Consider the following 18043-nt stretch of genomic DNA (forward strand, 5'->3'; position numbering starts at 1 on the left):
GACTTAATCTAATCACATTGATCTAGAAAGCAAATATATAGCAGCTCCCACAGCACCATTTGTAAGTGCTGCACTAACAATTAGAGGTGGAATAAACAGGAAATGTGCTAAAATTGATCTAATTGTCAATACTTAAGCATATTTTGTGAAAAATCAACATTTATGCTAAATGCTTTGTTACTCTCATGTCATGTTTTATCCAATACAAGCTCCAAAAAACATTCCAATCTTTGATTTGTTTACAATCATTAGGATCTGGTTTAAGTAACACAAACCAGCATTAATGAATAATTCACAAGAGTAATGTTACCCGAGGATTAACTTGCATGAACACGGCTCTTGTAAGTATTTTTAGATTTGCAGCTGTAAAAGTTTCGTTTTTTCGTTTTTATCAGTTTGACATTAGAGCCAAATTCATGTAATTACACTTTCTACCAATCACACCAATTGCATACACTCATTTTTTTAATTAACAGGCTGTAAAATTGCATATAATATTAAATTCTAGAGGTGAATTTCATATGTAGAGCGCTAGGAAAAATAATTATTCATTATCAGGGAATAAGTGTGATCCTCACAGTGATTTACAATATCATCCATTATCTGTGGCTGACTGAATGGTGCATGTCTCATTACATTTTGAATGAATGGCATCAGATTTCCGCAGTATCCTATGTGAATACAGCTAAACAGCACTAATAAGTACACACTAATAGAGGGCTGAAAGTTCACCTGGTCATTAATGGAGCTGTAGTCATTGGTGTTAGAGATGTCTTCGTCCTCCGATTCAAAGAACTCCTCCTGGTTCTCCAGCAGTTCTGCCAGAATCCGACTGACTGACTCCTGCTCTTTCAGATCCTCCACATCGGTGTCTAAACTTCAGAACAGAAAACAAAGGAAATGATAAAAAAAAAAAATAGTTTAACTTAATTTTCAATGTTTATTAGTATTAGCTTAATGTGTCTGTAGACTGATCACCTCAATGGTGATCGATTAAAATTGTGCTAATTTGTTTGATCATTTAAATAACCTGACTCTAAAACATTAATTCAAAGGGACAGTTCATTAAAAACTGAAAAATCAGTCATTATTTACTTCACACCTTCCAAACCTGTTTGGCTTTCTTTCTTTTGTTAAATGCAAAGAAGATATTTTAAAGAAAATTTACTTTTACAGTATTTGTTTTGCCTACTATGTTATCTTCTTTTGTGTTGAACAGAATAAAGAAACAAAACTGTGAGTAAAGTTTAATTTTAGGGGAACCATCTACTATTATTGTTAATTTAGGGCAAGACTTTTTGACAGATCATTGGCCAAGTGTTCAAAAATTATTCTCTGTTTACACCAATAGGTTTTAGTTTTAAAGTTAGGCCTTCAGTCTACACTACCCTGAAGTTTAAGCCCAGAAAATTGAGTTTTTTTAAAAACGCTGAAGAGGTCGTTTTTTTTTGTTGTTTTTTTTTTTCAAATGCTGCTGTGTCAGTGTGAATGAGGGAAAATAGAGACATCTGAAAACAGAGAAAATCAAATTGGCGCTTTCCCTCAATATTAAGTCCACAAATTTTAGTCTTGTACCCTTTCCTTTTAAGTCCAGACTTTGCAAGTTTGATATGGAAAACAAACTCCCGAGGACACGTCAGGTAAATCTTCAAGGGAACAGTGTACAAAAACGTCATTCACATGATATTATCAATAAAATCAAAACATGACATAAGGAAATGCCACTTTTAATTTTGATATTAACAACTTAACAGACACTAAAAATGTTAAGGAATCTTGTAGGTTCATATTTATGTGACCGTCATCGTCACTGTATACATATTTATAAAAAAAAAAAAATTAAAAAAAGAGCCTATAACATTACTGCCTTCTTTCATTTTTATTGAAAAATATGAAACAAAATCTCTCTTTTGCTGAATATCAGTTTTAATAATCAATAATGGCCTTTATAAAAGTATAACCTACAAAAAGTTTATACAATATAGGAAATAAAGGCAAGTAATCAGTTAATATGCAGAATCAGTGTACGTGGTTGCATAAATTAATATAATAACTTATCTTTGCGCTCAGCCAAAATGTGCTACCTGAAAGCAACTAATAGATTCAAAAGACCATAAGATAGAGATGAATAAAATATTAGATTTAACAACTATAGTGAGATGGTGGTGGTGTACGCTGCTCTCATCTAGGGAGGTGTGCTCAAAGCCCCCACTGACTGCCTGGAGCTCAGACGTGCGCATACGCTGCAACGCATGTTAGAGTGTGTGTGGTCACGTGATGTGCACTTTCAGTGGTGTCGTGTGGACGGAGATCTTTTCAGAAATGCTAGATGAAACACCAGTGTGGACGTGGTTTTAAAACATTTTAAAACTAAAACATATTAGTGTAAACAGGGCCTCAGTTTAAATTTTTTTTTACATATTTATTGTTATTCAGTTTGGTGAGACTAATGCTGCATATATGACACATTTCAGCTTATATTTATTTATAGATTTATCTTTGAAGTCAGCTTTTATAGATCTTCTACCCTGCCCTTTAGATTTGTCTTCGCTTTATTTATCATTTCACCATATTTAAGATTTGCCCACACAACCAAAACTGTGAAAAAGATTGTGCGTGGGCCTGCTAATGACAGGATGTGTTGTATTGGAAAAGAAAAAAACCCTGTTTGTGGCTCTTATGAGGTATCTTTAAAAACTGACAAAAATGGACAGAAATGGCAAAAGCATCTTACTGGAAAATGTCAGGCCCAAAGACGGCAGCAAGAGCTCCTAAGCTCCAGCTCTCCTCCTGTAGAGACGCCACACCGGACAGGAAGCGGCACAAGAAGCGGAGCAAACTGTAATTGACCTGCGGCAGCTGCTGAAGGAAGTACTTCATGTTTCTGCCCAGCTCTTCTTCAATGCTGTAATCTAAAAGTCAGAATGAGAAGGTGGTTCAGTAGGACGTGCGGTTATTAATGTTAATGATGTGAAAGTCAGAGGCGAGCAGAGTGATGTAAAGGTGTGCAAGAACACCGGTGCTTTGATGATGCAATTATAACTCAATTATAACTCCAGATAGAAAAAAAAAAACAGGCATTTTAATTCATAGAGATTCATCTTAAGCCAATGTGGACAGCTGGCTTCAGAAAAGGACATGTTGGAAGCTTGACCTACCCTGGTAGAGCTGCATTATTTGTGCCTGTAAGCCTGCAGGGATGATGGGCTCTGGGAGCTCCTGCAGGAAGAGGCGTAGCAGGCTAACGGCAGACGCCAGGTCGGCCTCCTTCTCCAGATTGACTTCAACTCCACTGTCGTAGCGCTGCCTGAGCCATTCCACGCGTTCTGCGTTCCCGTTCACTAGAAACAGACTCAGATGCAGCCCCCCTATAAAACGCAAATGCTCAAGTCACATAGAGAAACATGCCAGCAGAGTAAGGTATAAACATCTGACAGAGGAGACGTTACTCGCTGAATCACTGCACAGAGCAGCTGAGCATGCTGATAATTTGCTTGTTAAACTTGTAATCTCTTTAGTCAGATGTGCAAGCGTGATAACATCGGCCATGTTCAAAAACCAATAATAAGGCAAGGCAAGGCAAGTTTATTTATATAGCACATTTCATACACAGTGGCAATTCAAAGTGCTTTACATAAACAGGAATTAAAAACACAAGTTTAGGAAAATAAAATGCAGACAATAAAAATTATTAAAAACAGATAAAAACAAATTAAAATGAGTTAAAATAGGTTATAAAAGAATGAAAAAGAAAACGAAAAACATAATAGTGCGATCTGTCGGACGCAGCACAGTGCTCATTCAGTAAAGGCACAGCTAAACAGATGTGTTTTCAGTCTTGATTTGAATGTGCCTAATGTTGGAGCACATCTGATCATTTCTGGAAGCTGATTCCAGCAGCGAGGGGCATAGTGGCTGAAGGCAGATTCACCCTGCTTAGACTGAACTCTTGGAACTTCTAGTTTATATGATCCTAAAGATCTGAGTGATCTGTTAGGTTTGTATTCAGTGAGCATATCTGTAATGTATTGAGGTCCTAGGCCATTTAGTGATTTATAGACCAGTAATAATACTTTAAAATCTATTCTGAATGTAACTGGCAGCCAGTGTAGAGACCTGAGGACAGGTGTGATGTGCTCTGATTTCCTGCTTCTGGTCAGAATTCTGGCTGCAGCGTTCTGGATGAGCTGCAAGTGTCTGACTGTCTTTTTGGGAAGGCCAGTGAGGAGTCCATTACAGTAATCCACCCTGCTACTGATAAAAGCATGAACAAGTTTCTCTAAATCTTCACTAGAAACAAAGCATCTGATTCTTGCTATGTTTTTGAGATGATAGTATGCTGATTTACTGACTGCTTTGACATGACTGTTGAAACTCAGATCTGACTCCAGCGTCACACCAAGATTCTTGACCTTATTTTTTGTCGTTTGACCTTTAGAGCCTAGGTACGCATTCACCTTGAGAACCTCATCTCTGTTCCCAAACGCAATGACTTCAGTTTTCTCTTTGTTTAATTGAAGAAAGTTTTGCCACATCCAATTTTTAATTTCATCAATACATTGGCAGAGGGTGTCAATGGGGCTGTAGTCATTAGGCAGTAAGGCTAGGTAGATCTGAGTGTCATCAGCATAGCTGTGGTAGGAGATTTGATTCTTTCTCATTATTTGGCTCAGAGGGAGCATGTAAAGGTTGAACAGGAGAGGTGCCAGAATCGAGCCTTGTGGGACTCCACATGTCATGGGTGTCCACCTCGACCTATGATCACCTATACTGACATAGTAACCTCTCCCTTCAAGGTAAGATCTGAACCATTTGAGGACTGTCCCAGACAGCCCAACCCAGTTTTCCAGCCTATCCAGAAGTATGCTGTGATCGACAGTGTCAAATGCAGCACTGAGATCCAACAATACCAACACTGTTATTTTACCTGAATCTGTGTTTAGACGTATATCATTGATTATCTTTATAAGAGCGCTCTCTGTACTGTGATGTGCTCTGAAACCAGATTGAAAATTGTCTAAACACCCCTTGAAGTTTAAGAACTTGTTAACCTGGTTGAAAACAACTTTTTCAATGATTTTGCCAATGAAAGGGAGATTTGAGATTGGCCTGTAATTGCTCAATAGGGTGTTATCCAGGTTGCTCTTCTTCAAGAGGGGTCTAACAACTGCAGTTTTAAGTGAGTTTGGAAAAATCCCTGAGAGAAGTGAAGCATTTACCACTTTTAGAAGATCCATTTCTAAACAGGTAAACACCGTTTTGAAGAATGATGTGGGGAGCGTGTCAAGACTGCAGGTTGATGTTTTTATAATTTGCACCATCTCTTCTAAGATTTTACCGTTAATTGCCATGAAATCAGACATAATGTCTGACTTCTCAAGTTGTGGTTGAGCTTGTTTGATATCGACACAACTTGGCTGATTGGATGAGCTGATTGCCTTTCTGATATTATTGATCTTATCAGTAAAGAAATTAGCAAATTCGTTACATTTGCTTACAGAGAGTAGCTCACTGGGAATCCGACTGGGGGGGTTTGTGAGCCTCTCTACTGTTGCAAAGAGTGTGCGAGCATTATTTACATTGTTGTTTATAAGGTTTGAGAAGAAAGTCTGTCTAGCAGTTTTTAGTTCCACATTAAAAGCCTGAATACTGTCTTTATAGATATTATAATGGACTACTAGTTTCGTCTTTCTCCACATACGCTCAGCTTTCCTGCATTGTCTTTTCTTCATTTGGACTGCTCTTGAGTTTCTCCAAGGGACTCTCTCTTTGCCAGTTCTCTTCCTAACTTTAACAGGAGCGATGTCATTTATTACATTTTCAATTTTAGAATTAAACAAATCAAGGAGAGAATCAACAGAGTCTGCAGATATACTTGGTGCCAGCGATATGGCCTTCATAAACTGCTCACTAGTGTTCTCATTTATGCATCTCTTTCTGAAAGAGACAGATCTGTCTTTAATAGCTGGAGTGATCAATATATCAAAGAAAATACAGAAATGATCAGATAGTGCCACATCCTTAACAACAGTCGATGAAATGTGTAAACCCTTAGTTATAAGTAGATCAAGAGTGTGTCCACGATTGTGTGTGGGTCCTTGAACATGCTGAGTCAGATCAAAAGTGTTAAAAACAGTCATCAGTTCTTTTACAGCATTGATTTCTGGATTATCAATGTGAATATTAAAATCCCCAGCAATACTAAAATAATCATATTCAGATAATAATAATAAAATGAGAAAAAAATATATATATTCATATATATATACTTTTTCATACTTTTTTGGCCTTGTGCATCTATAAATGATTTTTGTCTATAATTGTAGCTTTGTTCAAACAGAATTCACTGTGATAAAAATATGCATTTTCGTTAAAAATTTAATATTCCACTTTCATTTTTACACTATACCAACAAAAAAGGTTCCTCTGAGGACCTTTGGGACAAATATTAAACCCATTGGTGCTCTTTAAAACTATTGAACACAATATTTACAAGTAGTTTTGTACGTAAACACTGAGAAATTTACAGTATTTACTGTGAAAATAATAATGCCTCAAAATTGATGTTTCTGATCACCGAGTTATCCAAGACTGATTATCCAAAACAGTTCTGCTGTTAGGAAGCTATACAATATTATTTTTGCGCATATACGTACATTAGATTAGTCAGCACTGAAGCCAAATCTGGAGCTTATCTAACAAAATAACTTGCAGTAATCGTCTAAAAAAATCCGTCTTAAAATCTCATCTTGAGAGTTGACAGTAACAGATTCCAAATGCAAACAGCACACTTGAAATGAACTCTGTACCTTCTATCTGCTCATTGTAATTGGGATAATGAGGGAATAACACACACCTGGCCATGGAACAACTTAGAAGCCAATTGTCCAATTACTTTTGGACCCTTAACAAGTGGGAGGCACATACGCAAACTGTTGTATTGCTGTGGTCACACTAGTGTTTGTGCATGCAAAATGCTGTAGTACAGCGCTGCGAAAAGGGTGGGATTAAACAAGATGATTAGACATTAAAAAAAGTGAGCGATCAGTTCATGTTTTAAATTTCAGGTCATGTTTTGATCTTCGACTGGTTTCACGCAATCATGTGATGCGATTTCGCAGGTCAGAGTTCACCAAGCTTGAACTTTCTAACGCAGTGAACTGTGAAACTTGTCACACAAGCTTGCGTTTCCGGTCTGATGCAGCTTATTTCCTACAGAGTTTACCTGATTTGATGCAAATACCCTCAAATTAAAGCTGACAGTCTGCAGTTAAAGGATGCATTGTTAGTTTCATTTCAAATTAATTGTGTTGGTGTATAGAGTCAAAAATGTGTCAATGTCCAAATATTTATGGACCTAACAGATTTAAATTCTTAAAATAAATACATTTCTGTAGTTATGGTTGGCAGCAATGAAATATACTTTATTGAATGTATAATAATATATATATATATATATATATATATATATATATATATATATATATATATATATATATATATATATATATATATATATGTAATAAACATTACATAGTTTAAAATCATGTGTTTTTTACATTTGTGCCCTTTATTTAAACTGACACACATGGGTTAAATTCACAAATGAGCAAGTTTACATACCTTAACCCAAAAGTTTTGAATAAAAGCAATAATGCATATTTTTATGGCTGACTGAAGCACTGCTGATTTTCACCAGATCACACAAACACACTGCTGATTTTCACCAGATCAGATCAGAAGCTTTCTAAAAGCTCGATTGGCAAATCTACATTAGCTGGTCTGTCTCGGTTCCCACCCCTGGTGTGCTGTGTGTGTACACAAGTCTCTTCGCTGCATGAGAGGAAGCCACAGCGTCGCTATGTATTATGTCTAAATTAGCCTCAGTACAAAAACATCCTTCCATATGAAATGGTAGAGGACAAACGCCAGTGCACTGAACTCAGAGGCAGAGCTGATGTTTGGACACAACAGTGGCGGTTAAACCTCTTTCCAGGAATTTAAAGCCCAGAAAATTTTCAAAATTCAAACTGTGCTACAGTTTAATCCTCAGAGTGTCGCCTTCACATCTCTTTAAAGGCCAAAAAGGGAATTTATAATATGTCTGAAGTGCAAGTAAGAAGTTCAGCAATTTGCAAATACCAGTTATAGAGAAAAGACTTGGCATTTACGTATCTACACTCAACAGTTAATTAGAAGGTGAGAGACTCTTTATTATGATGTGGTGTCATTATAAAAGCCTCAGGCAGAATAATGTTCCTCTTTCACTTTTAACTCTGTAATGTTGCGAAAGAAAGGAAGTACACGTTTGATCGAGGAGAACAGGGAGGCTACTCATATCGTACAATCAGGCCAAGCTACATTTTTGGCCTTATCAGATGTAAATGCCATGAACCATTTGATATTTCTTGCAGAAAACAGAGGAGCTCACAGAGTCATTTCATCATTTATGCTGAAGCTTCACACACATATTTCTGATCCAAAATACTCATTTGTTGCACAACCTTGCGGAAAGTTAAAAAATGCTTTACAGAAAATTGCGGGCTTTGTAGATAGTACTACACAAATATGTCATTTATTACACTAGCATGCTCAAATGTCGAAAACTTTAAGTTTTCTCCTAACAGGATAAGTATTTTTTTTAAGTAAAAATTTAATAAAAATACAGAAAAACGAATATTATGTACTACTGATAATACTATTATTCATTTAGTTTTTGGCTTTGTCCCCTTATTAATTTGGGGTTGCCAAAGCAGAATGAACCACCAACTTCCAGCATATGTTTTACGAAGCGGATGCCCTTCCAGCTGCAACCCATAATTGGGAAATTATAATATTATTAGTTAAATAATATTAAAAATAATATTACAATCTTAACTCCTGTGTACTGTTCAAATCGACTAACTTTCCTTTATGTTCGTGGCTGTTTTTGACCCATTAAATTATAACAACACTTTTTGATTGCCAAGCCTTGACACCCAATAATCATGCATTCCTGATTGTTGGTGTTTTTCCCAGTTGTGAAGAGGTAAAACTTTACATTTTTAGTGTTGATCATCAGTTGGCACTATTAACAGTTTAGGTAGGTCTGTGCAACAAAGTTGTATGACTTTTTTAAGGAGTTCTTTGGGGTAAAATAGCTAATAATAGTGTGCATGCATAAATACACTTACTATGTTTAATATGTTCTGAGAGCTGAGCTGCTTATTTTTTTAAAACATATAAATGTAAATGTGCAAAGGTCTCTTTCAAACTCTCACTCACACATAAGCACACTAAACTTCATATAAGCATATAATATTTATCCAAAAACTAAACTTTTTTTGCACTGAAACTAATGGTCAACAGTAAAAATTTACATCTTCCCAAAAGGGAAAACCAGCAACAATGAAGAATGCATGATTATACGTCATTATTACATTACGTCATGAGTTCACAATCAAAAAATGCCATTATGATGGAAGTCAATGGGGCAAAAACAGCCATGAACATAACGAAAGGATAGTAAATTAGCACAGAATTTGAATTTTTGAACATTTTCAAAGCATTTCTTCAAAATAAGTGTCAAAATATGTTTGTCACCAAAAATCATTCCATTTGCTGAACCACAGCGAACACTGAGGCCAAATTAACACTGACAATCATCTGAGATTGATCCCGAACAGCACATAAGGGTTAAAAGAAAGTATAACATATTTTACAGCTTGCCAAAGCTGGATGTTTTTACAACATGGCAAAGCAGCTGTTACTCCATGCTTCAATGTTACATGTTCCTTCTAAAATGGCAAGTTTTGTTGATCAAGAAACATTTCATATTATTAATATCAACACAGTTATGCTGCTTAATATTTTTAAACAAACCTTGAAACGTTTTCTCAAAATTCTTTGAAGTATTAAACAACATATATTTGACTTTTTGTACAATTACAAATACCGTTATGGTCAATTTAGATTAACTGCATATTTATATTTTAATTTTCTTTGTGAAAAAAATAAATAAATAAACAAGTATTTCTATTTAAACAAACTACCAACCCCAAGCATTAGACTTTTGGTATATTTGATATAAAACTTACACAAATATAAAATACTTATGAAGCTAGAAAGGTTAACTAACAAACTAAGTAACTTATCTACAATATAAAGTTTTACTGACTGTTTGTAATTGAAAACAAATTTTACGTTCGAACATCCCATTGCTCAATAAAACCACATAAGCAAAGGAAAAACTGTTTTTACTACAGCTTGTACAACTGATATCTTCCTTGAATGAAGAAGAAATGTCTTAAAAAACGTATATTCACTGCCAAACATGTACATTATTCTATACCTGGGCTGTCTTCATTTCTATTCCCGAAGCTGTTTTAACAGCTGTATATGCTACTATCTTTGACAAATAATAAAGCTTAGCATGAAAGTAAATCATTAGGAGGGTCCCAAGTCACACACCGTGCTCTTCAATGTACTCCACAATGCTCCTGACCAGCAGGGGGACCTCATGTCCTGGCTGTCCGCTGTGCTGCACCTCCTCCAAGGGGATCCCGAACACTCTGGTCGTGCTGAGGGAGTCGCTGAGGGAAGTAGAGAGGCTCTTCCTCATCGCCTCCACAGCCGAGCTGCTTCAGTCCGTCTGCACATAGATACGCAAAGAACAAGGTCACATCGGCTGGCCGAACTGTCACCTCCCTGTACAAACACGCTATCATGGGCGCGGCAGGGGTTCAAACGAGAAACAAAACAAAATTGGAGCGGGGCCTCTCCCGTCTAGGGTAGTGTTGGTTCTTATCATCATGTGTTAGATGAGGAGAGCTTATGTAAGTGACTGTCGTGTGCAAAGTTCATACAGCCGTCAGATGCGGTAGGCTGATTCTGATGATAGTAGCAGGTGGCTGTCATCTCTTTCAGCATGCAAATACCATCACAAACATAACAAATCATTATTCCAGTGCTGTTAATGCTGGAGAAAATACAACTCTGCACCTGCATGCGATTAAGAAGGAACACAATCTGGACTTGATCTGACCACGTCTTTCGTGAGAACAGCAGATGTTCTTGTCTTATCTTATTCTTTTTTTTTTAGATTGGTGATATGAGGTGATATTCTGTCACAGCAGCGCTTACCTTGTTGTATTAGCAAGCACCAAGAAGTTAACTTTATCTCCTGCTCCACTCACTAGTAGTAAACCAAATTCATCTATGGTTGCTTCAGGTTGTGGCAGAAGATGAGCCTGTAGTTCCTCATTGACAGACCGCAAATCCTGTTCAGGACGTTAGTGGTTAAGCTGGAGAAAAGAAAACACAAAAGAGCAGCGTCAGCAAATGCATTCAAACGCATGATAGTCCTTCTGATTGATATTAGCTGGGGAAATTCACAAAACACTTATCCAGTTACTGGACATCTGCAAAAACCCGAAAAACATATCTGCTGAAAAAAAAAAAAAAAAAAGCACAGCAATCTGCTCACCCTGCTGCATCTGGCATCACACGAACACAATTTAATACTAAGTGGAATTTTAATCCAAAACAAGTTTTCCAATCACGCCACTGAAAGCTTTGACATATCTCTTTCATGTTTTTTTTTTTTGGTTAAAGGAATGTTAATAAGTATTCCAAGGGTCTAAACAGGGAAATAAGAATTTCAGTAATATTACTAACTCAAGCAATAAACCAAAATGCAAACTGTTTGTTAAAACAGCATCTCTAATGTTCACAAAGGCTGCATTTATTCAATAAAAATATAGCAAAACTGAATTATTAACAATTTCAGGTAGACACTTTCTGTTTGAATTTGGAGTTCAATGGATCACAGTTGAATCGATCACACTAAACACAGTTCAGGGCACATATCCACAGATTAACTGCAAAGTTTAACAATAAACTGTACTGTCACGAATGTTGCAAGTTAAATTTAGCCATTTACACATAAGAGGATGTGACAGAAGACTTTATTTTGTTTGCAAATATTCTCACTTATACCATTTTGGGCTAGAATGAACAAATATATAAAAGCGTTAGTCAGAATCTCCATATTTGTAAGCATTCAAAAATAGGCACAGGATAATAACTGTTTTCAAGGTGGTTTGGAAAAGTAAAGTAAAAAAAAAAGTTCTATTATATATAATAGAATAAAAGGAAAGATATCTAAAGATGCCTTTTCAAGTTGTAAAGAAATCTGTTTTGTAATCTAATTAAGATAACAGGTCAATGATTTATTTTAATTATTTAACCTGACATGTTTTAAATAGTTTTAAAAATGTTGTTTTTTTACCCAGAAGAACATATTTGAGAGCAGTAATCACAATACTGTCATACAGTGATATTTTTATCCAAGGTTTTTATACTGTCACAATCTTATAACGGCCCATGCCTATTTTCAATTACAGTTATAGTTATGTCAAGCAAACTTAAACATTTAAGAAAGATGATGTGAAAAGAAGGAATATAATCCATAAATTACAAATTTATGATATAAAAAATTGCCTTCACGTTGTGATTGTAGTTACATTTTTTCTGCACATGATTCCTTAGAAGTTATGCCAAAAATATGACACTGCATAATAGTTTACATCATAATAGTAAGAAACGATTAATTGTTATTATGTAAACCATTATGTGGTTTAATATTTCTGAGAAGATTATTTTTCCTTCAGGGAATCACTGATTAAAAAGAAAAGTGTATTTAGTGTAATGTATTTGAAAACTTCAGAAACATTAATTGTTTTTTTATCAATGTACTGCAGGGGTGCCCAAACTTTTTCCAGAAGGGCCAAAAAACAAATATCAATGACAGTTGTGGGCCGAAGAAAAATATAGCAAGCTATTTTATGTTGCCATAAGTAATTTCCTAATTTATTTTATAAAATTAAAAAATAAATAGAAAACATTACTTTATATCCTATTAACTAATGCAGCATAAGTTTTTAAATGATAACTAACTGCAATAAAAACAGAAACAATCTCATTTATAACACAGTGAAGTTCGATGCTGAATACACAGTAAGGCAGAATCTGCCTTTGCCTTGATTTGCTCCCCCAAGTAATCTATCTGTCGGGTGACAGTATGTACATTTTGTACAACTAAATCTGATTAAATGACACCATTTAAATTGAAAGATTTCATTTCAGTTAGCTTTTTATAGCTTAACAATAAAACAAACAAATAAAAGGTTACATTAAATTTCTCTAAACCATCCCCATCATCTTCACAGATGGGATGGTGGGCCAAATCAAAGGTTACCATGGACCAACTTAGTTTGGGCATCTCTGATTTACAGCATCTGTGCTTAATAAAAGTATTATTAAATAAATAAACAGACACCATGCTTTTGAACAGTAGCATATCTCAGTCGCCTCTATTTTAAGCAAAAATGGTCCAATTATGGTCCAATTTATGCTTTTTACACAGGTTTTTACAGTTCATTAGATCCACTCTATTACAAGTACTTTCATTCACAAAAATGACATTGAGCATTCTATCCTTGCCAAATTGCAGACCTCTTTAGGCACGATTTGCTACCAGACACCAGGCATGTGGAACAAGAACAAAATGTCCCAAAAACGAATTGGAATGATGTGCGAAATGAGCCCTAACAGCAGATGTCTTAGTTTACTGACAACTGAAAGTAGATGTACTTCTAATCCCACATATCATGCGTGATGACCTTTCACTCACAATGTTCACCATTGTTGTAGCAGCTAAACGCAGCCCAGCGCTGAGGCTGTTAGCAGAGCGCACAGTATGACCTTGGCTCATTTCTCCGAGCTCTGGAGAACACATAAAGGGACGATGCTGGAATTTTCTGCAGGCAAACATCTCCACATCTCCTTGGTGACATGATGTTTGCAAAACTTAGTCGTCTCGCTATGGTTACTTGTTGTCACAGGGACAGTTTGTAGATGCAGTCTCAGAAAAGCATGCTGTAGATACACAAAGAGCGGCTTTAAACATTCCGGAACAATCCCTTGAACAACAGCGTCCCGAAGATGACCCAACAAGGAGATTATATCAGCCCACTTACAGAACACAGGCCAAATCTCAAAAGCCAGTGATTAATTAATAACTCTCTGGATATCTTTAGGGACGTCTTTAAAAAGATATGCAATTATAAGGCGGCTCAAGGTTAAAACTAGATCCAAGAGCTCACCCTGTAATTTAGGAAAAGCACTTTATTGTAGCAATCTTGTAGTAACACACACTCAGGGCTTCTGGAGTGAAGAAAATAATTCAAATCTTGATAATAGTTCATGGCACTAGAAGTGAAAAAGCCCTTGACACTAATTTTCAGTGTCTTGCAAGGCAGTGCAGAAGTTCTTTTTCTTTCTTGATTCCGCTTCTCCATAATTGCATGCAATTCATTCGCTTCAAACCAGATTGAACTAGATCAGTGTTAAATATCTGCATACTGTACGCTGGATTGGAACTTCCTTTGCATTTATTTAAATGCTAAATCAATTCATCTATGTATAGACCCATTTAAATAGCAAAGATGGTGTTGTATTATGTAGTGACTCTAGGCAGAAAACAACTTGCATGCTGGGTGTCATGACAACAGAGGAGTGTCTCTAATGCAGCATTTATCTAATGCAAAACACACCGTAAGATAACATTGGCAAAACAAAATGTGTTGCTTTTAATTAGAATTTCACATTGTGGAATGATTAATGTAATACTAAAAGGTATTTCAAGAGAGATTATGTTTGGAAAAAAATATTTAAAAGCTGAAGTGATTTAGGTCCCATTTACACTGCCAGTTAAATGTGACCCAATTCCAAATTTCTCACATGTGACTAGACATGGGACGATTTCAAGGTATACTGCGATTTGGAAAAGTCAAGGTTTTAAAACAAAAATGTTCTGCTATACCGTTCCTAAAGTATGTGTAAGGTTTATTTACGTTTTTTTTAGGACAACAGTACCACCAGCAGAAAAGGTCTTTGAAGATCCCATATTTGTACAGAAATCGGTGTTTTTTAAACGAATAAAGGCAGCAGAATGATTGATTCAATGATTTTTAAAAATTATTTAGCCTGACATCCCAGCAGACACACATCATCATAAGTAAGGCTGCACGATTTTGCAAAAAAAAAGTAATAAATCAGGAATTCATGATTTCATGTTTCATATCATTCGATATCCATAATTATTGAATATTTTTAACGATACATTTAGGAATATTAGTATTATGTATATTTGACGTCCAATAACAACATTGATATTTGCTTGATTTTAGGTTGTGTTAGAAAGTACTGACATTTATTCGTCATGTATGGCAACCAAATCCAATCATAGTGGTAACGTCCAAGCTGTAACATCATTAGACGTTGATATTTAGTTGATTTTAGGTTGGACGTTAGGTTCTGACATTAACTCGATTTTCAATTCCAAAACAAAATGTCCTAATGATGTTGGGGTACAACATCAATCTGACATCATGTTGACATCCTGTGCCTGCTGCCAAAATATTTTAAATGGTTCTCAAGAAATTCATTTGTTCATTAATCATTTTCCTTTAGCTTAGTCTCCATTTAGGAGGTCACCACAGTGGAATGAACCACTGACTATTCCAGCTTATGTTTTACACAGCGGATGCTCTTCCAGCCCCAACCCAGAACTCGGAAACACCCATACACTCATTCACACCCACACTCATAGACTATAGACCATTTAGTTTAATCAATTCACCTAAAGCGCATGTCTTTGGACCAGGGGTGCCCAAAATTTTCTTATAAAGGGCCAAAAACTTGATTGAGGTATATGGGCTGATTATATAGAAAACTGAATATCGCATAGCATTAAATTTGACATTGGTTATTTCCTCTTTTTTTTTTTGCTAAGATTTAAAAATAACTAGAAAATGTTGCTTTTAATCATATTTACTAATGTAGTATCATTTTTTAACATTTTGAAATGAACCTATTATTACAGTAGAAACTGAACCACAATGGAGTTAAGCTGAAAACACTAGTCGACCTATGCCTACCTTTACCTTGATTTGCTCTTAGATATCTTTTGCATTACTTTTACTACTTTTTTGTAGCTCAGAAATAAAACAAAGAAACAAAAGGTTACGTTTAAATCCAGATATCGATCTCTGTAAAAGGTCTTTGCCCCAACTACATCCTCATCATTCTCCCTCTCTTTTTAGATAGGATGGTGGGCCAAATCAAAGGTTATGCAGGCCCTACTTTGGACATCTCTGCTTTAGACTGTGGGGGTAACCGGAGCACCTGGAGGATACTCACGGGGAGAACATGCATTCTCCAACCAGACTCAGACCAGCAACCTTGTTGTGAGGCGACGGTGCAAACCACTGAGCCACCATGCTGCACAATCAATTCTGTATTCAAATTAGATCATGACACCCATTACTGAACACTTTAACATGATGCATGAACACTGATTAAAGTATTGGAGTTTGTATGAAAAGTATGAAAGTGAAAGTATGTCACTGGCAATGTGTTCTGCAAATGCAGACTGTAAATGAAGGTAAAAGGAGTTGCAAATGAATGGTGAATAAAGCTATGTGGCTCTAAACTAAAGCAATCCAATATAATCTTTGAATAAACAGTTTTGCTTTGATGTATTAGGCAAAAGGTTATAAACAAACTAAAACTTGGAATAAGAACTGTTTGCTCTGTATAATGCTCTATGTAGTTTGGCATTTCAATGTTACATTCAAAGCTGGTTCTGCTGAATAAAACTTTGTTAATAATACACAGAATTTTTAAGATGGCAGCACTTGAGATGGGAGTCTTTTGTAGATTCCAATCATAAAAAGCAACTTGGGTTAAAATGTAACATTGGAAAGCTGTATTTGCACAGCTGAAGAAAAAAATAGTGAAAAAAACTCAGGAATAGTTTAATAGTTTTGTGAAGTGCCTAGTTACACTATAAAATGAAGGGTTCCATCCAATCAATTTGTGTTTAGAAAACATGAAGGAATTAAGTTGATTTATAAGTATTTACACATTTAAGTGGATTGAACATAAAACAATTACGTTGTCTCACTAAAAACCTCAAGAATTGCATTTAAGCCAAGTTTAAATAAGTATTTTGAACAAATTGCAAATGTCATTTTTTGAGTGTATTAAGCATATCACTCAACAGTGAATGTCTGAAAAGGCTAAATAATTCATCATAGCCTAAGCCTGCTTACTAATTGGTGGAACAATCCATAGGTCTTCATAGTTACATTAATCAATAAACAAAATAGATGTTTGTTGCAGACCTAACCTAACTTTAACTCTGAACACTATGCAATTAATGTCTTTGCAAATAAAAAATACAATGCCAGAGATGCCAACAAAGGACCTTTATATCAATGCAGAAGTTGAAAGAACAATCAATGTGCAACTTCAAAAATTACATATCATTTTGAAGAACAAAACCTATCAGGCCTGACCACCAACGATAGGATCAGACCCACAAATAAAGAAAGCAGAAGAGCAAATATAAACATAAAACTAGTTGGCCACACAAATGGCGAGTTCAGACACTTTGAGAAAACAACTTGAGCTTGTCTTTGACATTGACATTATTGATTGAGAGTCTCCTAGCTCTGCAGTGAATGGAAATTTCCAAATGGTTATATTTAAGCCATGGATGTACACTTGCAGTAAAATGCCAGTCTAAGAGTGTGGTGGTCCCTGACAACAGTGAATGCAGCTCTATTCATTAAGATGGAAACAAGAACAACGGCAAATACAGCTAATCAACCACTGACTGACAACATTCTGAAGGGATCCAGAGAAAGAGCAACAGGGGTCAAAATACAAATGAACTACTTAAGAGTAAACATCTTTATCAAGCCTACATCAATCTTTGCTCATGATGCAAAAGAAAATGCAGAATAAATTTTTCAGTATATAGAAGTGAATCTGTGTAGATTAATTAACTCTGTAAATTACTAAACTGGTACTCTTCACACTAGAAATGCATTTGGTTTTTATCGTTAGGATAATATTGATACATCTACAGAGTAACTCTGTGATGTTGATAATGCAAAATGACCTATTAGGGCTGCACGATATTGGAAAAATCTAA

General features: G+C 35.6%; 2 protein-coding genes across 5 annotated transcripts in view; one reads left to right on the top strand and one right to left on the bottom strand.

The window, feature by feature from the left end:
- The window catches only part of klhl3 (kelch-like family member 3), a 98976-nt gene extending 82440 nt beyond the window's left edge, over positions 1-16536 (top strand). The window contains exon 16 of the transcript XR_012389593.1: positions 16146-16536. The gene's annotated coding sequence lies outside the window, so the exon portion shown is untranslated. The remainder of the gene's footprint in view (positions 1-16145) is intronic.
- Positions 1-18043, bottom strand: part of fam13b (family with sequence similarity 13 member B) — a 74828-nt gene that overhangs the window by 49568 nt on the left and 7217 nt on the right. For all 4 annotated transcript variants that reach the window (NM_001328042.1, XM_005173130.6, XM_005173128.6 and 1 more), the window contains exons 2-6: positions 11122-11282; positions 10450-10630; positions 3159-3368; positions 2735-2912; positions 733-877 (exon numbers count right to left, since the gene is read on the bottom strand). In NM_001328042.1, the coding sequence (NP_001314971.1) occupies positions 733-877; positions 2735-2912; positions 3159-3368; positions 10450-10600 (684 nt within the window). In that variant the 5' untranslated portion in view covers positions 10601-10630; positions 11122-11282. The remainder of the gene's footprint in view (positions 1-732; positions 878-2734; positions 2913-3158; positions 3369-10449; positions 10631-11121; positions 11283-18043) is intronic.

This window comes from Danio rerio, chromosome 14, assembly GCF_049306965.1.
Source record: "Danio rerio strain Tuebingen ecotype United States chromosome 14, GRCz12tu, whole genome shotgun sequence".
Taxonomy (NCBI): domain Eukaryota; kingdom Metazoa; phylum Chordata; class Actinopteri; order Cypriniformes; family Danionidae; genus Danio; species Danio rerio.